The sequence below is a fragment of the Pelecanus crispus genome, chromosome Z (assembly GCF_030463565.1).
Source record: "Pelecanus crispus isolate bPelCri1 chromosome Z, bPelCri1.pri, whole genome shotgun sequence".
NCBI lineage: Eukaryota > Metazoa > Chordata > Aves > Pelecaniformes > Pelecanidae > Pelecanus > Pelecanus crispus.
Window position 1 is genome coordinate 40,073,312 of NC_134676.1, and position 22,871 is coordinate 40,096,182.

Below are 22,871 nucleotides of genomic sequence, written 5' to 3' on the forward strand. Positions count from 1 at the left end.
TTTAAGTTCTTATTTTTTCAAAAGCTTTGAGTAAGAGAAGTGTTTCCATGTGTATATTATGCATGAGAAAGAGTGCGTGAGAGAGAGAATCATAGAATCATAGAATCGTTTAGGCTGGAAAAGACCTTTAAGATCATCCAGTCCAGCTATTAACCTACACTACCAAGTCTACTCTAAGCCAGTCAAGGGTAGACTGGACTAAACCATGTCCCGAAGTGCCACATCTACCCGTAAGAAAGAGCAAAAGATGGCAAAGACTGTCATTCAACCAAGGTGAAACACCCAACTTTTTCATCAGATACAAGTTAGCTTTGGGTTAATCTGATGACACACTAAAGTTGTTCCCAAGAGATGCCAGTGTAAAGAGATACACCTTTTGACATCTAGTAAGTTTAAGCAATTCAGTATGTGTGTGCTTACCTAAAGCACTTGAGATATGTTTGAAGGAGGCAAACAAGGGCTCAATAAATTGCATAGTCCAATTTACCTTACAAGATCACATTAGTTCACAGTGCATGGCAAAGTGTCCAACCCAGAATAATTTCAAAATATGGTCTGATTTTTTCCTCAACTACCCAGTTACTAACTCACAGTCAAGGTCAGGAGTGGATTTCGCCCCATTATTAGTACTAATACAATCTCTCTGTGAGTACAAGAAATGTTGTTTCACAATTAAGAGTGTTTGTAACTGTGTTCATAATATTAAAAATTCCATCTGACAGTGAAATATCTTTGCTATGTCTTTGCATTATATCTGGACATGGGTACGGTGGCTTGTGATCACCCAGTCTGAGCGGGAATAAATGAGGACTTAAACTCCACAAATATTACACAGGTAACTAAAGAGGTCCTTTCCTTCTGGGCTTGAATCACTATCATGTTACTCCTGTTGCATGCCAAAGTAGCACCATTGAAATTCACTGGGATGAAACACAAGAAGAGCAATAGTTGATCTCCATGTAAATATTGCTTATAACATTAGTGAAGTTGTAGTCAGCATTTCACAGAGAATAAAAATTAACAAGAGAAGTGAACTTACTGCACTTCCTTTCAAAGCCCTGGAAAACTGACTGCTATAGTCAGCAGCAATTACTAAATCTATATTTTCTGTTAGGATTGAAACGATGATATTTTTCATATAGTTCTCCAAGGCAGTGGGTGCCTGAGTAAATAATGTACAGCAAAATCCTAGCAGACTTGAATGGGAATATTTCTTTCTCCAGTGAACTATCTTTCTATCTCCTTAACACTATTGAATGCATACCTCTAATTTTCATTAAAGTATAACCAAGGAGATGCCTTTGCAGTCTTCTTGGAAAGTTATCTGTTTCAGGCAATTTTATACCATATAGAAAATCAAGCCCTAGAAACTTTGGGTCCTTAAAGCCATCATCTTGCCATCACTGAGGCCATCCCTGCCCCTCCTCTGCCCCTGACACGCTATTTTTTTTTAAGAGTGGGGAGGCTGTTGAATGTCAACAGCAGGATAGAAGGACCCTCAGGCTATTTCAGTCAAAATAGAGAAGCTGTAAGGAATTCTCATTCTGTCTCAAGAAAGAAAATTATTGATAATCCTCGACTGCCAGATATCCAGGTCTTAAGACAGACACGAGAAAATATGGAAAAAATATTCAGAGCAAGAAAGGCATCTGGCTTGGATAAGGAGTGAAAATTCCCTGATGAAGTAGGTTTTAGGGAGGAATTTGAAAGATGTGAGAACTTGGCAGACAAAAGGGCTTGGGGGGAGGAGAGTGGGATGTTCCATCTGCGACACAAAAGATAAGTGCAGAAAAGACAAGTGCAAGAAAAAGAGGGAGAAAAGAAGGGAGCAATAGCAGAAGTATAGGGAGTCGAGGAATGAAAGCAAAGCTAAGGATCACCTTGAGATTCTGAAACATCTCACTCTAAAGTTCTTATTGTAATTCTGTAAGAGTTAACATGAAGGGCTTTAATAGATGAAGTGTCCTTCCCCAGCCTCTCCATCATCATGTTTGCTGTCAGATTGTATTTGTCCTGCTTGATCCTTCTGCTCTCCCTCTTCTCATTCAAGTCATGCTCCAGTTCTCTTGATGTTAATGTTGTCTTCCATCTATTCCCCTACTGAAAAGTGAGATTTAAATAACTCCTTATTAGGAAAAGTCCACTTTAAAATAAAGTAGCAAAAAAAGAGTCTCTGAAAATTTGGGAATAACAATTCCCTGTGAACTTAGTGGGAGGCCCCAAGGACTGAATTATAACCTTTGCTGAGAGAAAAACAGTGGCTTGATGAATATACTGCTCTGGAAACAAAAGTTAAAGATCTGGAAGCACAACATAAACTGACTCAGTCAAATAAAATGCTGTATAGTCTTGTAGGAAGGACATAAATCACTTGTTGCATGAAAAATTGGACAGGCATAACGATCCAATAAACAGAACTGAGTATTGGGTGGTTTGACTGTTGAAAATCCAACTCGCGAAACAGTCCTCTAAGGGCAGCAACAAGGATGATTCATACACAGTGTAATAAACTGGCCATACAAGAGGAAAAGACCACAGCTGCTTTTATACATTACTAGCAGGCATTGCAGAGAGATTTGGGAGAAGTATTAACCAAAATACAATAATGTTGTCCTCAGTGGGAGCAGAATAGAAGTAGCTGACTCTTCCAAGAAAAATTATTAGTCCTGAGGGTTGTTTAGAAGGAAGCAAGCTAGAAGAGACAGCAGCAAGAAAAGGGTTTGTTTTATTATTTTAGTTTATATCCTCATATTGCTTATAGTTCTATGTGGAGTATAAGATTATCAGTAAATGATAGTTTTACAATTACAAATGTTCAATACACCCCAATCCAAGATGGCTCTGGACATAAAGAGCAATCTGATAAACTCTGACAAGCATTTCAAGTTATTAAACAAACCACTGCAACTGCACACCATCCTCTCACTGTCAGAGCAGAAAAACCCCTTAGCCACTAGTACCTCTTTCATGAACTATTAACAAGTTTTGGTAATATAGCATGATTCATACAGCACAAATCCAGCTGTAGCAAGCAGAATAATGCCTTTGTATCATCACACTTTGCCAAATGGTATAAGTTGTCAAGGCCTTACCTATGGGCTCCTTGCAGTTGATGACTCCAGTAATATGGATTCTACATTCGTTCTGAATATAGCTCCTTAATACAAGTAGTGAACATGCTTAAGACCGAGGAGCACACCGTGGGGTGACAGCATGAATGAGACTGGCAAAATTTGAGCAAGATTAGAGATTTATTACCCTTGGAAGAGAAGAATGTCTGACAGGCAAGTAAGTGAACCAAGTGAGAACGAGCAACACCATCCACAATTAACTATTAAGGAACCAAGAAAGACTTTATATGAGTGTGAAGGAAGAAATGTGTCATGTGAACATTGTGTTTGGATTATAAGTATACCCCATGCATAGACACATCAACACATATTTTAGAACTCTTATTATGGACAAACAGCACGTATTGCTAAGCACAGTGCCTATCAGATACCTGACTCTTACATAAAGAATCTTTGACCGTGCTTATCCACCGTGTTGATGGCAATCTTTAAAATTGGCCTTCTCCATCTCCAGAAATCCTCAAGGAAAAGAATCTATGCAAGTTATCCCACCTCAAGGCCGGATCACCAACCGACAGAGCATTTATTTTCCGCACAATGCATGGACCCTCATACAACACATCAGTCAAGTTCAAACTGCAGGGAAAAATGACAATGCATACATTTGGATGATGGATGAACACAAGAAAATCATAATCTGTCTACAGATACTTATCTAGCAGAGGAGTATGATGAATATACACAGCACTCATTGCAAATTTCTTATTCAATATTAATATACTAATTATAATTCAATATTCTTAACCTATTGTTTTCTCCTAGTGGGGAATTTCCAGGGGAAATTGGCTTATGTCTTCTATGTGTACTAAGTCAAAATTCTCTAAAATAAAATCAATGTAAGTATTTATATTTTAATGTCCTGAGCAATACAAGGGTTATGTTTGTTGATTATGGGAGGCCTTGGGCATAGGTTAACTGAAGCTAGCAGAAGGAGTCTGAAGTCACAGCTCCAGACATCCGTGTGTCATGAGGGAGATTCAGACTGAAGGAGGAAGGAGATACAAGCACTCACCATTAATGCTGTTGTGGCTGTAGGGGTCTAAAGGCCAAACAACAAGATTAGAAAGAGGTGAAGTCTTTTACAAGACCAGGTTAAATAGCAGAACAACAATGAAGCTCTTGAGTACAAAGTGCTTTCTCCATGTCACCTGCTGGCTGCCTGTTCTCAGGCTTGATCACAAATGAGGGGGAGCAATTACAGTCAAAATAACAGTAAGAAAGTAGAGGAGAGGAGCACTCCCAGCCCACATACCCAAATCCCATCTCAGAAAAAGAAAAAAAAAAAAAGAAAAACATATAGCTTCTTTGTTAGTCTCCATTTATTGGCATCTAATTTGCAATGGGAAAAACAGTAAGGTTTCTAGTCCTTCAGCCTCCTTCTGTTGATGCACATACTCCCCTGTGTTCCATGGCTACTTCTCTGTTAACACCTATGTAAAGGAGGTGTTTAATATGAAATTAGCTTTCCATGTTGAATGCCATAATGAAAAAATGTCACTATGATTGAGAAACAAAATTGTGGAGTTATTTACATGGACAATTAACCATGGTATTATAGAAATGGGTAAAGAAAAACCAGTCCTCTCTACAGAGCTAAAGAAACTTCACAGTCTGATAAACAGCATGTTTCATATCTTGTGTTTCGTTGATAGAAAGGTTAAGTTTCATTATATTTCTCTCTAGACCTCAGCAAACAAACAGAAGCAAACAGTTGGTGCTATTAACACTAAGGAGAGGTCAATCTCCATGAGAAAGTATTCTAGGAACATAAACCTACGCTCAGCAAAGTAAGGTGTGTGTTTCATTCACAAAATGTTTCCTCAGCCTGCACTGTGTCACTGTGCTCCTCTTCAGAGAGGTCTTAATTATATATAACAAAAGGAAAAATGTCCATGCATTATGCTGTTCACCAATATAAGACAGATCATGTCTGGCAATATGTTGTTATCTCAGGAATCACCTACTTTTATTTTCTTTTCAGTATGTGATGTACTAGTTACCACTAAACAAGGGAACCTTTGCAAAACATTCAACATTTTGTCTGTCAGTTTCCCATGCCTCCGTGAATATTTAGGCTGAATAGTTAACCTCGACTCGCTTATTCACTGCTAGAAATTGGGCTGCTTTAAGTATGTGGCTTTATGGACACTGGAAGACATTTTTCAATCTTTATTTAGCCAAATTACTAATTTTTTATGAGATGCATTTGTTGCCTATTTACTGCCTATTTGTTTCATTCTTATTTTTTTCTGTAAATACTTGGCTTACAAAAAACTACATTTAAGTACTAATCCTGTGCAACTGATATACAGATATGAGCTTATGTATAAGTCATTGTATTATGGAATATAGTTATCAGAACAGAACATGGCAGAATTTTATTTCATAAAAGGAGATTATGAAAATTAAAAACTTTGACATACTGGACATACAGGAAGAAAAATACATGTGCCTTCTCCTTCATACCAAACATACCTCTCCAGATCAAGGTCATAGCAGTTTCACTGCCTCCTTCTGTGCTTACTTCCCTAGCACACAAACAGCTGCCTGGGAGGAGAGTGAGGTGACTCATATTGACTCAGATTTTTGTGTGGTTTTATGTCACTGTTGCAGCTGGAAAGAAGAGATTCACAGCTCATTAAGAGTTCCTTCATGTCATATGAAGAGCTGTATAGGAGAAGCTAGCTGTGTATTAAAGTGATTGATTCCTAACAGACAGAAACTTTCCATAACCACCGAATCTAGCAGAGTCTGACATGATTTTTGACTGTTAAATCAAGCACTCAGCACTGTCTCTGCTGGCACTGACTTGTCGATGACAGAGACCAGCCTGAACGCTCTATAGCCTATACAAGAATTTCAGTCTCATCCATGAAGAGACTTTTTAAACTGAAGATTTCTAGGGGTGTCAGCTGTCACTAGCATTAATTTTGACAGCTCCAGATATCTATGTGATTCAGGTAAACATCTCCTGTGAGCATTGCTATGCTCTGAACAGAAGAACCTGTTATTCATCGTGGTCTGGTGCTTTACTGCCTCAGGGCTGCTTGCATGACATTACCACTTTAAATTCCAAAAGCATGTTTTATCTGAAAGATGCATTTTAGCTCTTTAATTTTTAAACAACCCAAATGGACATCTTTAAAACTAATCTTTCTCTTGAATGCTGCATAGAATAAATTATTTTGAAGGTGAGACTTTTAATAATGGTATTCAACCAGGGAAATGTATAACAAATGTGAGGACAGAAAAAAGAGCACACCAGTTGAGGGAATCCAGAAACAAGTTAAATATTTAAAACTAAAATTCTCATTGTATAAATAAGACATTATATGAATAAACAAAATAGATCTGTTTACTTTTTAGTCATTGTGCTCTCTGTGAGAAAACTTGCTGCTCTAAAGTACTGATGCACAAATCTGTAAGTGTGCATGGCAGTGGACTACAACCGCCTAGCAAAATCCATAATGCCAAGGTCAAATCTTTTTCATAATAATCAGATGAAAGCAGAGGGACTCCAGTGAATAAGGTGGACAAGATTTTATCACCCCAAACCTTTATGGGCTTAAAAAGTAAAGCTCTAAAAAACAATCAGGAGCAAAGATATAAAGTAAATGAAGAATCTTTACCTGGCAGGGGAGACACCATGATCAGGCAGGTGGTTTTCCCAGGGTGAGGATCATCCCCTGCACTCCGGGTGTGCTGACCCCTGCGATTTCCCCAAATGCAGGAAACCCAACTGCATAATTTGTGGTATGGGGGACTGCATTCGTGCTCTCCCCTGTTATGAAAAATCAACAAGGCCAAGTGTAAGATCCTGCACCTGGGACGGGGTAATGCCTGATATCAATATGGGCTGGAGGATGAAGGGATTGAGAGCAGCCCTGCGGAGAAGGACTTGGGGGTACTGGTGGATGAAAAGCTGGACATGAGCCAGCAAAGTGCACTTGCAGCCCAGAAAGCCAACCGTATCCTGGGCTGCATCAAAGAAGCGTGGCCAGCAGGTCGAGGGAGGTGATTCTGCCCCTCTGCTCTGCTCTGGTGAGACCTCACCTGGAGTACCGCGTCCAGCTCTGGAGCCCTCAGCACAGGAAAGACATGGACCTGTTGGAGTGGGTCCAGAGGAGGGCCACAAAAATGATCCGAGGGCTGGAGCACCTCTCCTATGAGGCCAGGCTGAGAGGTTGGGGTTGTTCAGCCTGGAGAAGAGAAGGCTGTGAGGAGACCTTATTGCGGCCTTCCAGTACTTAAAGGGGGCCTACAGGAAGGATGGGGACAATCTTTTTAGCAAAGCCTATTGTGACAGGACAAGGAATAATGGATTTAAACTAAAGAAGAAGAGATTTAGACTGGACATAAGGAAGACATTTTTTACAATGAGGGTGTTGAAGCACTGGAACAGGTTGCCCAGAGAGGCAGTGGAGGCCCCATCCCTGGCAACATTGAAGGTCAGGTTGGATGGGGCTCTGAGCAACCTGATGTAGTTAAAGCTGTCCCTGCTCACTGCAGGGGGGTTGGGCTACATGATCTCTAAAGGTCCCTTCCAACCCAAAGCATTCTATGATTCTGAATATATGTATGTCCACAGAAAAGATATGCTAGCAGAAAAGTCAATAGGGATTTTATGCAGAAAAACACAATGAACTTTTTGTAGAGATAGAAAGGAAATGTCTCATATTAATGTAATAGGCTGGAAAATTAAGGCAATTATGATATTTTAACATTTGTGAGAATAAACTTTTGGTTATAACATTTGAAAGTAACAATAAATTAATCATTCCACCCCATGACATTTTTTGGTCATCTTCTAAGTCCAGCTCCTAAGCTTTATAGCTCTTCCTTATATATTTCATGAAGGAATACATATAACAGAAGGCTAGAGATCAGAATATATATGAAGAATTTAGAATTGAGGAAAAAAATTACACAGAACAAACTCAGCATAGTGACGGATTCAGAGAATTCATGGTTAAGATTAGACTTTAAAGAAATGCAATTACATAGGGCAGAAAAGCCACAATGTGGCCCTCACATATTAGTAATATTTACAGTGATACCCTGTAGTTAGCAAAGGAGAAGAAGCTATTTGACAACCTATGTAGCCATGTTAGAGGAACTAATTTATTTAATTTAATTTCTGTTTCAGAATAAATAGCTGTGTAAAAAAGGAGTCATCCACAGATAACCTACTAATGGTTAGGATGCCGTTCAGCTCCAGCTTTGATGTAGTTATTAATGTGGATCTCAAGAAGGCTCTGAATAATGGTTTATCTGTGAAATCTGATTCTAATGCTATGACATTTGTGACAGATGGGTCTTGTTTTTTCTTCATAGTAAATACATTTTTCCTTTGCCATAATGCAATACAAACATTTCCTCAAAAAAAAAAAAAAAAAAACCAAACCAAAAACTTGTCAAAAGAGTACCTGAAGAAGGATTTATATAAAGGAAATGTTCCTAGCCTCAAGAAGGTGATGGCACAACATTACTTTAACTCTCCTCATCTGTCAGTGAAATAAGAAACACATGAATGAACAATGATATAGTTCCTGCAGAACCAGGAAGGATCCTATTTTAACCTAGGATTGAAATACTCTTTATTTCATTATCTGCCTGGGAGAAAATCATACTTTTTATGCCACAATCCTATATAAATTATATGTAGAGCTACACTACAACTGAGTTAAAACATTTAAAAAAAAAAAAACAAAGTTTTTTTTTTAAATTTACTCTTCATTGAAATCCCTCCTAAACACACCCATGAACTCCTAGGAGATTGGCAAAATACCATTAATGTTACCCTGCTCAGGGCTGCAGTCTAACTGGAAGGCACCCTGCTGTCCATGACATTTCCAGGAGGTGCCCTGAGCTCTCAGGATCCAAGTGGGCATATTAAGAACATTGAAATGAAATCTGCAAAACTTTGTATGCTAACCACCAAGCTAACAATTGCAAAACAGTCAAGGATAATGGGGCAACGAAACATAGCACAGACTAGGGGCCAGCTTCCTGCATTTGCAGGGAATATCCTCTGTAATCACTAGGCTCTGGAGTCATTCTGATTCAGTCTCTGGCACAAGGATGCTTTGTTGCAAGTGAAACAGGAGAAAAGGAGAAAGTGTCATCTACAGAGCAGGCTGCTGTATCAGTGTCTCCTGGAGAGAGAAAAGACACTGGGAAAAGTCTGGTACCAGAGATTTGAAACTGGAGTCCTGCACAACAAAATCCATTCACCACCAAGACCCTAGGATAGAAAAAGGACATCACTGGCCTGATTGTTCACCCAGTGTTAAGTCATGCTCTGCAACACTTACACAGTTAAAGCTGGTAGGGTTTAAGCTAGTATCTGAGTTGTTACTCTTAGTACAATTTAGGCATATACTGGGTGACCGGGCTTTTGGCACTTGTACCAATCAAGTTTTAAACAGGTCTGTGCATGCCATAGTAGACACACGGGTACAAGGGTAACTTTGCTAGTGGAAAGATGTTTTCACAGAAACTTCAGGAAACTTCAGGCAAGGCAGTAAGACAGCGAAATTTTTTTATTCTGTAATTCTGAATACACACAACGAAAGTGGAAGTCACGCTTATCTTTCTTTGTGGATTCAGCTACTGCTCCTTACTTTGTATCTCTCAGCTAGGTGCAGCTGACACAGGAAAAGTATCCACTTATTCCTTGACCATCTAGCAGAGAGATCTCAACTGAGTCGCTTTGGATGGCCATGTATTTGTAGACTAACCTTAAAAAGCAAAGCCAAACTAAAAGAGCAGTTTCAAGCAGCAGAGTCTCCTGCAGCCTTGCTGGAATGTAACCAAAGTTCACCACATGTGCAGAGACAGTACCATCACTTGAAGTGTAGCATGAGTGATTCTGCTGCACATTGTGTGCTTTGGCACATCATGAAACACCACAGAAAAATAATCCTACATAAGTAATAAAATATTGCAACAATGAATACAGTGAGGAAAATTATCCTGATAATGCTGGGTTTTCTATTCATACTTCCCTGGAGTTAGCTTTCCTTGTTTCTTGCTGCAAGATTCTCATAATATTTTAGTCTGCCAGTGACTCTTAGGAGACAGAAAGAACTTACTCCACATTGCACAGTGGTAGCTGGAGTTAAGGTGATACTTGCCTTTTCTAGTGCAATGTTAGATGTTGCCTAACGGGAGTATTCTTTGCCGCCGTACTTTTACTTGTTGTAGTTAACTGAAATACAAAGTGGGGATTGGGTATACCACTGCCATGCATGGAACCTGGCTTCCAGTCTTGCCTTCCATTGTGTTGGGAATAAGATCCTTTCTGCACCTTTATACTTGTTTTGTGTTAGGGAACAGAAAAGTGCATCCTGAGGTATTCTTGATCCTGTTCATCCATTATGCGGAAATGAAGAGATAGGTACCTGTAACCTCCTGCAACAGACATCTCAGCTTTTGAAGCTGTGTTGTACCTAACTACACGGGCAGCTTGTGTGAGGCAGGACCTTCTCTCCCTCTGCCCTATACTGTCACAAATTACAAAGGCTGTGGCTTTCTCTTTAATCATATCTCTGCATGTGATCTCTCATTGTTGTGGTGTTTGGGCCATTACAGGTGCTCCATGATATGGAATACTGCTGGATTCTTTGAAGAGCTGTTTGCTACCTGCACTCAGGGAATAAAAATTTACAGTTTGTCCAAACATGTTTGCTTTGTAAAAAAGTTTCCAAAATTATTCTGGATAAGGCTTTTCTATCTGAATATTACTACATGTCTATGCATTTAACCAGCAAAGCGGAAATCATTACTCAGTTACTTTAAACAAGACACATAAGACAGAGGGTATTATTTTTCCTTCACAAATAGAGGCTTCTGAAATGAGAACTCACTTTGATGAGTTTGCAGTTTGCCTTTTCTCTGTACTTACAAATAATGTTTAAAGCTAGCTTTTTGAACAATTATTACATATTGCCATGTTTGAAATGAGAGAATAGATGGTCTGCTTTGACCAGCAAAATACCTATGAGTCAGACTATAAGATGCAGCAATGCTGCTTTTAAAAACAGAAAACAATAGACTTATTCCCAAGCACTTATACTGCCAGTTATTATATCTGAAAAACACACAAATTTTGGAAGGATTATTTTTTTCTCTGAATTTTCCTATGCACTATTTCAGATGGCCTATAAATTTCTTTGTTCCTTTTAGATAGCCACAGCACAGCAAAGCTTGTACTATTGGCATTAGTCCAAACATTGCATCAGCAAACTTCTGGTGTTCCCACAAATCCTCAGTTGGTCTGAAATTCTACTGGCAGCCTTAGTTCTGTCAGCTTTTACAGGATCAAATAGTAAGGATTTATCCTTTCCTGAAGCAGTTGATCACATGGATGCAGGGCAATATCTTATGTTACTGTGACCTCTGCTGGAGAAAAAAGACTGAGACACATTAATTTTGGTTTGTTGGGGTTTTTTTTTCCTGAAACTGGAAAGGAAAGGAAAAAGGCACATTTTACTTCACTGTAAGTTTTAAAACCATTTCTTATTATGCATTCAGGTGATTGATTAGTTCATATCTGATGGCACATATCAATGTGAAACTAATAGTAAGTACTCACACACCTAGATGTTCACTTTACTAGTAGCACTCAAAGATCCTACTCAGATTAGGAGCAGTTCTGCAGTGGGAGCCTCACAAACAGATAAAAAGGGTAAGCTACCCCAAAGAGTTTACATATAGCTTAGGACATGATGCAGTCAGTAATTTTGACAAAGAGAAATAACTGAAAAGAAAGTGGCTAGGCAAATGAAAGCAATAGTAATTTTTTTTTTCATTAGTTAACTTTAAGTTAAAGTCAGCAGTTATTAGCATGAGTACACAAGGCATCCTTCTGCAATCAGTGAAGTATTTGCTAAATTCGTATTTAAATGCTGGATTATGATCTTTATATCTATAGTTTGTAGTGATAGAGTGAATAGGGTCAAAGCTAAACTACAAGCGAGGTCCACAGTTAGTAAGGAGGAAAGGCAAAGAGCAGGATTTCAGGAGAGGGTTGAACGTTGAGAGAAAGACAAGGAAGAATTCAGGGACACAATTTCATTAAGTTCAGCCACTGACAAGAAAAAAGTGACATATTTGTCTTTCTTCAGTTAAAGCTGATGAACTACTGAGATAAACTATCTCCTAGTTTAAACACTCTGGAATATGAAAATACAAAAGGGATTTTACCAACCTAATTTAATTTGGCTTAGGGGCACCTTCTAATGAAGAAACAGGCTAAAGGTGGGATTCAAACAGTTAATGAGTGCCTTTTAGAAAACATTAGCGTCATGTCAGAGATATCATATAATCTTTAAAAGTAAATCTAACCAGCCTGGGCTCAATCTGGTAAAGGCCCAAATAACCCTACATATAAGAAGTGGCTTTTTTTTTCTAATGATATTCTGCAAAATGGCAGCATGGAAGTGAGTTTGGGAAGTGTAAGGCAGTGAGGTATGCTCATATGTTAAGTAAGCAATTGCAATTTTAGCCTATGTCTCAGTTAAATTCTACTGTGAACTGTAAAGTGAAACAGTAGAAAAAGAGCAAGAACAAGAGTACTGAGGCTGCTCTCAGCTGTTCATCAAAACAGGAATGGAATGCTGGATTCTGCCATGCAGGAATGGCTTGGAGAAGATTGAAGACAAAGAAACCACTATCTAGATGTGGGGGAAAAAGAAGAAAAAAAGTAATTTTGAATTTGAAGATACTTCCTTTGCTGATTAAATCATATACATTGCATACAAAAGGAAAAAAAAAAAAAAAGAGAGACCTGCATGAAATTATGTAAACAAGACACTGAGCCCTGAGAGTTGATCCCATGTGTAAAAGAAGGAGGACTTCTGATGTCAGAAAAAGACTGCCTGGCAGGGCTGCTATTTCAAGAACATTGGTTAAACACAGGGCACCTCCCCTCCTCCCTCAGCTGCGGCATGACCATCCCAGCATAGTGCCACTAGTGTAACCTGCATAGCCTAACACACAGGGATTCCCAGTCTCATGTTTCACAGAAAACAGACAGATATGTAGCGTAAACAGAGAGGAAACATGAATGTGCCTTCCGTGTCCCAGATATGGGGCTGAGTCATGGCATAGGGGAGTAGCAGCTGCAGGGCTGGGAAAGGGCAGGAAGCCTCTTGCCATGCTGCAGGTAGACAGTGTGGCAGTCTCAAAAAAACAGATCCTGCCTCTGCTGGGTCAGGGTGGTCCCACAGTGCATGGCAGGACCACCTTGTCACTAGGGTGGCGGGTCTGCAGCCGGGGCTGTCACTAGAGCTGCACCACCACAGTGCTGCACAGAGAAGGGAAAGTAAGTTACTTCCCTCTTCTTGTTAGTATCTGTCTGCTCTTCGTTGTGCCTGCTGCACCCATCCACTAAGTTATCATTAAAAGCCTGGTGCAAAGAGAAACCAAAACAGGGACCGAGCAAAGGTTAGAGGCAACTCTGTAGTGGCAGTGACGTGTTTGTGTTTTCACTGAACAAATATGCCAGGAGACAGCCCATCAATAAACAAAAGAATGTTCATTGTGGCTTACGTTCTTTTAATTTAATTCATCATTCTTCTACAGATTAGTGAACAAAGCAGGAGAGAGAGAGAGAGATTGTCTACCTTGATGCTCAGTTTGCTGAATCAGATCAGGCTCCCTCTCTGATTTAAGGCAGTATTTAGAAGCTGATGACCAGGATTCCCAGTGCCATCAGCACCCTGATGCGAAGGGGATGGCTGGGGTAGAGGGCAGCTGCCTTTACAACCTGTCATAATCACAGGTGATTGGGAAAACCCTTGGGAGACAATACTGAAGCAGAAGAGGAAATCAGATGTTAAGACATAATGTGTTTTGTACTCTTTATTATAGCTAATGTCCCATTTTCTAAGCTGTCCTAGAACCTAGGACACATGCTGTTTATAGGTAGGTAGATAGATAAACAGATAGCTAGATAGATTTATTCCTAGTCTTGCCTGCTGATGAAAGAAACCTTATATAATATTATATATGCAAATGGTGGGCCCTCAGTTTCTCTGAAAACTGCTATTTATAGTAATTTTGTCACCATGCCCCAGAGTATCTCACTTTCAATGTATGTTACGCCACTTTCCTCTGTGTGTGAAAATGACAGAATATTTGCTTTCCACTGTGCAGCATTTGGGGAGAGGAATGCCAAGTGCCAAGGAGTTTATTTTAGCAGACAAAATTAGTGAGAGCACAATTTATGATCTGAGAATACCCATCTGCACGATGCTAATCCAGCACATGAGAGCAGCAGTGGCACAGACAGAGCCATCAGTCTGCTTTTGCATGCTAGGTAAGACTAAGGCTGATCTTGACAAAAAGAAACTGCTTATTAAAAAACCCACACTTCCATATTTTTAATCTAGTTGCAGCTGGAACATGAGCTGATTTATGGTCCACCTGCATCATTGCTGTGTGGTCATCAGAGATACTTGAAGGTGCCAGACAGGTGCTATGCACTGGAGACAGGAATATGCCTTTAGAATGGTATAAGATTTTAGAGGCTTTCAGCCTTAGTTGTTTACAAGCAATAACAAGGCTTACAAGGTGTTTGGAAAAATGTCCTCAATGTTTTAAATACGATTCCTTTAAACAAATGAATGTGGCCTGCAGACTTTCCAAAAATATACTTTATGCAAGGTATCTGGAGCTCTGGCTCTATCTGCAGAGTAGTCATTGAGTGATTTAAAAAAAAAAAAAAAAAAAAAAAAAAAGAGAAGGGAATGCTCTTGACAAAAAACAGCACAGCACTGCAAATACATTTGCTTCATCCTTCTAGCAAAAAAGAAGAGAGAAAGAAAGGTAAAGGTCTTGAAATACCACATTTATCTTCAGCTAGCAAGAAATTAATCCCATGTTGATTACAATGAAATTGTGAAATTGTGCTTCATACTGTCACACTGTAAGGATTGAATTGTTACTTCATATAAGATCTGTATTAGACTGATATCATCTTACCAGTGGATGTTGGTGTTTTGCTGAAGATTTGGCCTTTGTATTTTGAGAACCTCTGAAAGTATTTTAGAAGATTTTTTTCCTACAGTTATTACATAACACTTTTTATCTTTCTTCTCTTCATTTTTCCAGGTCTTAAAAACCATTTTATCTAGTGGAAAAAACAAGACTCATTCCCTATCAGAGATGCAAACTGATGGTTTTATTGGTCTGTTAGCTATTTGACTCTCTTTTGGTTGGCTCATTGCATAAAAGTAGCTTTTCGTTTGTGGAGTCAATCACTTGGAATAAGCAGAGGCACAGTTTTGTAGTCAGAAAATTCAAAATTTTAAATTAATAGTTTCCATTAGTAGAATTTATATCAAATGAAAACTATTTGCTCTATGAATTATGCAATTTAAATATCTCCAATATAATTGTTTTGTTTCCTGCTCCAGTATTTTGAGATAAGGGGTTATAACTATTATTGACTATAGATTACATATTGGAATTTTTTTGCTGATCTCATTCCAAGAAAGAGAGGGAAAAAATGTTCTGGTTCTACTTTTTAGGAATTTCTTCACAATGGATTAAAAGTTTGAGATATTAAAAGCTTTCCCCACAGCTGTGGAGAGCTGGCAAGGACACAGACAAAGGAGTCAAATGGTAAGTGATAAACATAATTTACTGCAAACCTCATTAATTATTGTATGATAGCAATGTGCACATGATAAGAATGGATTTAAGCAGAAAATCAGCCACAATTTTTGGCAATTCTCCTTTCTTGTGCAATTTCAAAATTAAATAACCAATATTTTTCAACATGTACATAACTGTGACGTTAACTGCACAGAGTCATATGTACAAATACACAAAACAACTTCTACCAAAAATTAAAGGACAAAAAAAAGCCTCGCATAAAGTGTGCAATACTCTTTTTTATTATTTTGCTAACACTTCAGCAGATGTGGTTCACAGCTTTCTATGACTATGCACTGCAGCTGAGATGTTATGTCTCAAACTAGAGAAAAAATAGTGTGATATGGTATACAAGCTTCTCTCTTTAGATCTTCATGCTAAGCAGGATAAAATAATCAGACCCTTGAAGTGCAGGTCAGTATACTCAGGTGTTCCCTTGACATGTAGAGAGCTGATATTTGTTCCTACCTTGAATTACTATTAATGCCAAATATCTTTTAGCTCTTTACACTAACCTAAAATCTTCTAATAGTATAAATACAAGAAAATACTCCAATTAGAATGTTTATACCCAAATATGATACTGGTAGTACATTTGGGCCCTAACCTTAGCAACGTTTCTATTTGCAAGCTGTCAATAGGATCTGTAATTTATGACACAGGCTTCTCCTGAAGCATTTAGACAATAAGACAAAAACTTACTGCAATAAAAATATCTTGGTTCTGTGTTTTTTGTTAACACAGACACATGTGAATTCCCTGGATAACCTTGCTATTTAGGGAAATGGCCACCTGTCATGTACAGTATGTACATTGGAGCTGTATGTAGGACTTGGTGGCTGCATTTGATGGAGTATGGCCATGAAGAGACAGCTTCTTGCTTGTGGTACTGAGTGAAAGAAGCTAAACTAAAAGGGGATAGGAAAGGACAAGGTTGTGACTTGTTTCCTTTGCTAAGGCCAAGGGAGAACAGCTGGCTGGGACCAGTATGCAGCAGCACTCTTTCAGAGCCCCTGCTTCCTTCCAAAGCAGTTACTGCAGCAGCCAAAGCCCTGCACTTTCACACAGTCCAGTTTCACCCAGGGAAATACTTCAGTGAGTATCTGACAAGGAACCATGTTGTCATTTGAGTCTCACAAACCATTACCATGGCATCCTAGTGACCCTGACTTGGCCTCCTTTCCCTTGTGCACAGCCTTAGCGTCATTGCCTGAATCAGCCATGTGAGACAGAGCTCATCTGCACACAGCTGTGGCCCAAGGAGCTGAATCTCCCACCCCAGTGCTGCAAGGCAGTGTCACTGAGCTGTCAGAGGAAGCTCTGCTGTGGCTTGCAAAGCCCTCTGTACTATGCCCCTCTGGAAGAAGCCTGCTGCTGAAATCATGTTCTCTTGAGCCAGCAGGCTGAGCCACAACCTGGCTACCAGGGAATTACATCCTTCCACCTCACTGTTTCTTCTGACACAATGCCCTGGAAACATCTTTCTTTCCACCCACCAGACAGAGCAATAAAAAGTGAAAAAGTTTCTCCAAGTGGTAGCTGATGCACCAAAGGGGTGTAGCAGTGTCTCTCCACAGACTACCACAGCTTCCCTGTGCCAGGAGAATGAGGACTACATCCTTCCCCTCACTTACAAGATAGGAAGTGGGTGCTTATGTGTTTTGTCTCTCCAAACTATGCTATAGTTAGGTCCCACATCCATAATGTAACCACAGACCTCACTGGTGAATGCTGCTTCCTGATTTGTGCTGGTTTCAGCTATAATAGAGTTAACTTTCTTCCTAGTAGCAGGCATAGTGCTGTGTTTTGGATTTAGTGTGAGAATAATGCTGATAACACACTGATGTTTCAGTTGTTGCTAAGTACTGCTTATGCTAGTCAAGGACTTTTCAGCTTCCCATGCTCTGCCAAGTGCACAAGAAACTGGGAGGGGGCACAGCCAGAAGAGTTGATCCAAACTGACCAAAGGGCTATTCTATACCATATGATATCATGTTCAGTATATAAACTGGGGGGAGTTGGCTGGGAGCCTGCGATCACTGCTCAGGAACTGTCTGGGTTTCAGTCAGTGGGTGGTGAGCAATTGCATTGTGCAGCATTTATTTTGTATTATTATTATTATTATTATTATTATTATTATTATATAATATATATTATATACTAATAAAATAAAAATAATTATTATTATAAAATATAATAAAATATTTTATTATTATTATTATTATTATTATTATTATTATTATTATTATTATTATTATTATTTTCCCTTCCTTTTCTGTACTATTTAACTGTCTTTATCTTAACTCATGAATTTTACTTTTGGGGTTTCCACCACCCCCAATTCTCTCCCCCATCCCACTGGGGAGGGGGCGAGTAAGCAAACGGCTGTGTGGTGTTTAGGTGCCTGCTGGGTTAAACCACAACAGCCCTTTACCAGGTGATAACTAGACTCATGAATGCATTAGAGACACTAGCTGATCTGAAATAGATGGAGAAAACAGTGAACTCACAGAAAATTATACATTCCATTATTAACCTGACTTTAATAACTTGAAGCACAGCTACCACTGAGTATGCTTATAACCTGGTAGGTAACATCAGTTATACAGCACAATCACACACAGACATTTTTATAGTCCAGTCTTTATAGACTGTAAACATCAGGTAAAGCAGAGTTTGCCACATCCGTAAAGAAACTTGTCATGACACCCAGGTCCTTCTTTAGTTTAGGAAAATAGTGGTATTCACAGTTTTTTTATAACCACTGGGCATGGCTGGACCTCAGATTATAATGACCTTTTCTACAGGAGGTAGGGGAATACTGTTTGTGTCACCATATCTTTTTTTTTTTTTTTTGTCCATTCAGTGATTTCAAGGAATTAATACAGACTGGTTATGTGACATGGACAGCATAAAGCTCATAGTGAACTCATACAAACTCATTTTTTCAACAAAGGACAAACAGAGCAGATGTTATGTGCTTTTGAAGTTAATCTCTAGCCATAATGAGTTTAACAGTCTGGTTTTTCACAGAGGACTAGAAAGTGAAGCAGGCAATTCAGCACAGATAAAAACTGCACCTAATTTTCCAGTGAGCATTTTGGTTTTTTTTTTTAAACAACGTAGACTAATGAAATGATTCCTTGGATTTAAACCTCTATCAGCTTTACAACAGCTCTAGATTTCCACAGATCTCCATGGATGTTATTATTGCATGTATTATACTTGGTATTTTCAAGTCCTGGCTACCAGAAACGTAGTGTTGAAAAGGATATGTTATAAAAAGTCCTGTCTCTCCCTTGCTGTGAATTCAGTCAAATCTGGACTTTATTTTCATCTTTTTGCTTCCTGTTCATTTGAAAGAATTGTGCAGTCCCAGGGTAGGGCTTTGTCATTGAGTAAAAATATTTAATTGAACAGAACAGAAAAAAGATTAATAGAAGGGAGATGTATTCAATAACCATCATTATACGGTAATTATAATTTTCACAGAGCAGTGAGAAATTAAACATTTGGCAGAGACGTCAAAATATTTTGAAGGTCCATCTGTACCAGTACACTAATATAGTGAACTGCACTTCTATTACACAGAAAATTACGCAAAATGCTTAGCCAAGTGCTATGAAGATGGCATGTAAATTGTGCAGAGGAAGATGTGGGACATGGTAAGATGCACTGAGCCCTGATTTGACTGAAAGTAACTGACTAATAGAGCTCTGAAATATCCCTAGCACAATTTGCAGGTCTAAAAGCACAGAAGAAAGAAAATAGTATACGTGTCAGCAATGGAAACAAAATATATTCTGTTTCTATAAGCAAGATCATTTGTCATAATTTGTATCACAGTAAGTATTATTCCTGCTATCAAGGGTATTTGTTACCTGTTCATCACAGTACAAGACTCAAACAGAGGAGTAGCTGTGTGGGTAAGTGGATGAAGGTTGCTTGAGGTGCTTTTTCAAAAAAAAGCTGAGACAAAGAATTTGAACTGAAAGACTCAAAATATAGGAGGGATAGAGAAATGTTGTACAGAAAGGAAATGTGACTTGAAATCTGATCATGCAAAATTACTGTAACAATCTCAAAATTACTTTTACCGAGTAAACAGCATGTTTTCTTAAAGGTGGACTTAGTATAGAATGTTGTAATGTATAAGATCACGTCTGCTAAGTCAACGTTATGTTATCAATAAGATGACAGGCAATTAAACAGAACTAAGCTAGGAAGCATTGAAAGCATAACTTCATGAAACACAGTGGTGAAAGACCTTTACTTAGAAGTACCAAAGAATAAGAACAAATATTTCATTTTCAGTCACAGCAGTCTGATGCTGATCACAGGACATGAGCAACATCTAGTCTTGTTATTGTTATTCATGTTGGCTATTACATGCTCACCACTGCATATACAGGTGCATTCTGAGAACACATTTATTGTTGAAAATCAATACAGCATAAGGATCTAAAAGAAAGTTCCTCAGAATAATTTCAGCTGGTGGATTTCTTGCTGTGTCTCTCTCCCATTCATGATGCAAAGCAATCCCACAGAATGAAATACCAAGCCTGCTAATAACGAGAAAGGCTTTAATATCCAGAGAAAAATTTCACTCCATACAGAACAAGGAAGCCTTATTAAGATCTGTGCAGGTAGCATAAACCTCCGTCTACATTTCAGGGAACCAGACTGCATCAAAACCAGTTTACAACTCCAGTTCATTCCAACACCTCTTGAAAAACCCAGATGGATCACCAAGCCATAAAACATCCTTAAAATCAGTGTCTTCACTTGTTCCATAAACAATCTTTCTTCCTTTTTCTAAGGAATATCCAGTGTTTTGTTATGAAATGGTAACAAACAGTGAGCTAAAAGCTCTATGCAAATCAGTGTCTCATGACAGATCAATCTCACCTTGTAGGAAAAAGTTTATCTTAAAAGCATGCAAGCACTAGAGTACTGGGGCCCATGCTTAACTTCAGTAAGACTACTGGCAATCTTATAAGTTTCTGGGCTGAAAATATTTGCTGTTTGAAAATTAATCATGTTAGGAGAAGATTTCAAATTAATAGAGAGTTTGAATTACTGTACTTTTTCCACGTCTGAAGTCCATAGACTAGAAACCTTATCTGAGAAAGGTGAAACAACTTACGCTGCACTTAAGTGTACTTTCTCTAATTTAAAATACAAGACTCGCTGAACTGCAGATGCAGACATGTCTTGGGATCCAGTCTTAAATCTTCTGTCCTCTCCCTTAGTAACAAGATGTTTCCAGTCTGATCGCTAGAAAAGACCCTCCCTTGTAGTTATTGCAATACACTTATCTCTTGATTTGGTTATCAGTGCCTAGTGTTTACATGCAGAACAGCCATATTGGTGCTCACTAAAGGTCTGATTGATCTAATACCTTATCTCCAGCTGATAGCAGGTGCTTATGGAAGCAGTACAAGATTCAAGTCAGGTATAACGTGAACTTTCCCTTGGTTTATCTCCACCACATTCTGGCAATTGATTTAAAGACTGGATTTAAAGCTGGAAATTGCATCTGGATCATTGTGTTTTATAGGGATACATAGCCTATACTGAGAGGTTTTGTAAGCCTTTTTCAATAAGTTCCACAATTTAATTACATGGAGGTTGGTTTGTGATGTCACAGACTTGTTTTGTACTAAGATATGGTTAAAGCCTTTCTACTGTACAAAATGGACCTCTATTATACAGAAAACCCCCAGTAGAATTACATTTATTTTTTAGAAGACAGTCACTTGACTAATTTTGTTGTTATTAATCTTGTGAGTCTTAAAATAATTATTAAGGCCCAAATTCTGGACAAGGAAATAAAATCAGAATGTAAAAATAAAGCTGCCTTGTTGGAATAAGTAACATCAGCTCAGACATGGGCTTGCATCTATCTTGTGTTTCCACAAGACCTATCAGACTAAGGACCTGTTCCACCCTGGACTCTATAGAGGTCAATACAAGTATACTTATGCAATCATATATGTCTCTGTGCCATAACACAATGCTGGTGGGTATCTGGGGGAAATTATTGAATAACTGTCTTACCTCTATTCCTCAAATAAATTTTTCTGCACAGGAGATATTCTTTACCACCTTGATTTTTTAAATTTATTTTTAGTCTTTCAGAATGTGATAAAACTATTATTAGCTAAAAGTGGTACTGTAATAGGAGTTAAATTTTCTTCATAACAACAGACAGAATATTGCTTTTCTTTTATCTTTTTAATATTTTCCCAAAGACTTTAGAGATAATCATCAAGCTTTTGAAAAGATCCTAGTTTTCCCATGTACAATCTGAAATCCTTCGGCAAGCACATCTGACTTGCAGAAGACAAGCTATATGCAGATTTTAAATATAACTGACTCTCACACACTTTGTACAAAGCTATGTTTTCAGTGAACAGTGCTTCTAAGAAAAAGATGTTAGGGACACACTTTCAGGCTCTTAAGAAAATTTTCAACTGAATACAAAATGGTTTTCATTCTTCTAACAAATATCTTCCAATAAATATCCCCAAGTTTAGTAACCTATTGACACAGATAATGCATTTTTGCAATACCTTCAGATGCAAGAAGATGTATGCAATGTTTTATTCTGAAGCCTCCCATCCTGCAAAAACTGAAGCTCATGAGTAACTTCTATGCACATGAAGATTTACAATGAACACAGTGGGGTTCTACACTGGCAGGAGTGTGTTTGGGTTTAGGACCACTCTTCTGTCCCTCAGCATCCTTCATCGTATCACAATATGCTTCAGGCTCCTTATCTGTAGTTGGGAGGACCCCTGGGCATTCCTGGCTGCGCTCCCAGGAAGCGTGGGTTTCCAGGTGGATAGCCCGGCACTCCATACCCCCTGGGCCCCGGTGGCCTCGTCACAGCTATGGACGGGGGAGGAAGGTTTCCTCCTCTGCTCTGTGGGGGATAGTGGCCATTTGGGGCAGGGCCTGGATGCTGGAGTGCCTGAGAGGAGCTGGTTTCTTGTGGCTGGCCTGTCGTCTTCATTTCATTGCCACCCTGTCCTTTCTTCTTGTCTGAAATGTGTTTGGAGAACAGAATTAAAA

General features: G+C 38.7%; 1 protein-coding gene and 1 non-coding gene across 2 annotated transcripts in view; one reads left to right on the top strand and one right to left on the bottom strand.

Moving 5' to 3' along the window:
* Positions 1–6,752: 6,752 nt before the first annotated feature.
* On the top strand, positions 6,753–6,915 carry LOC142596768 (U1 spliceosomal RNA). Its single transcript, XR_012831890.1, has one exon. It is a non-coding gene; the product is annotated as a U1 spliceosomal RNA (small nuclear RNA).
* Positions 6,916–22,572: 15,657 nt separating this feature from the next.
* The window catches only part of TMC1 (transmembrane channel like 1), a 72,370-nt gene continuing 72,071 nt past the window's right edge, over positions 22,573–22,871 (bottom strand). Inside the window, exon 20 of the mRNA XM_075726846.1 lies at positions 22,573–22,841. Within this exon, the coding sequence (XP_075582961.1) occupies positions 22,573–22,841 (269 nt within the window). The remainder of the gene's footprint in view (positions 22,842–22,871) is intronic.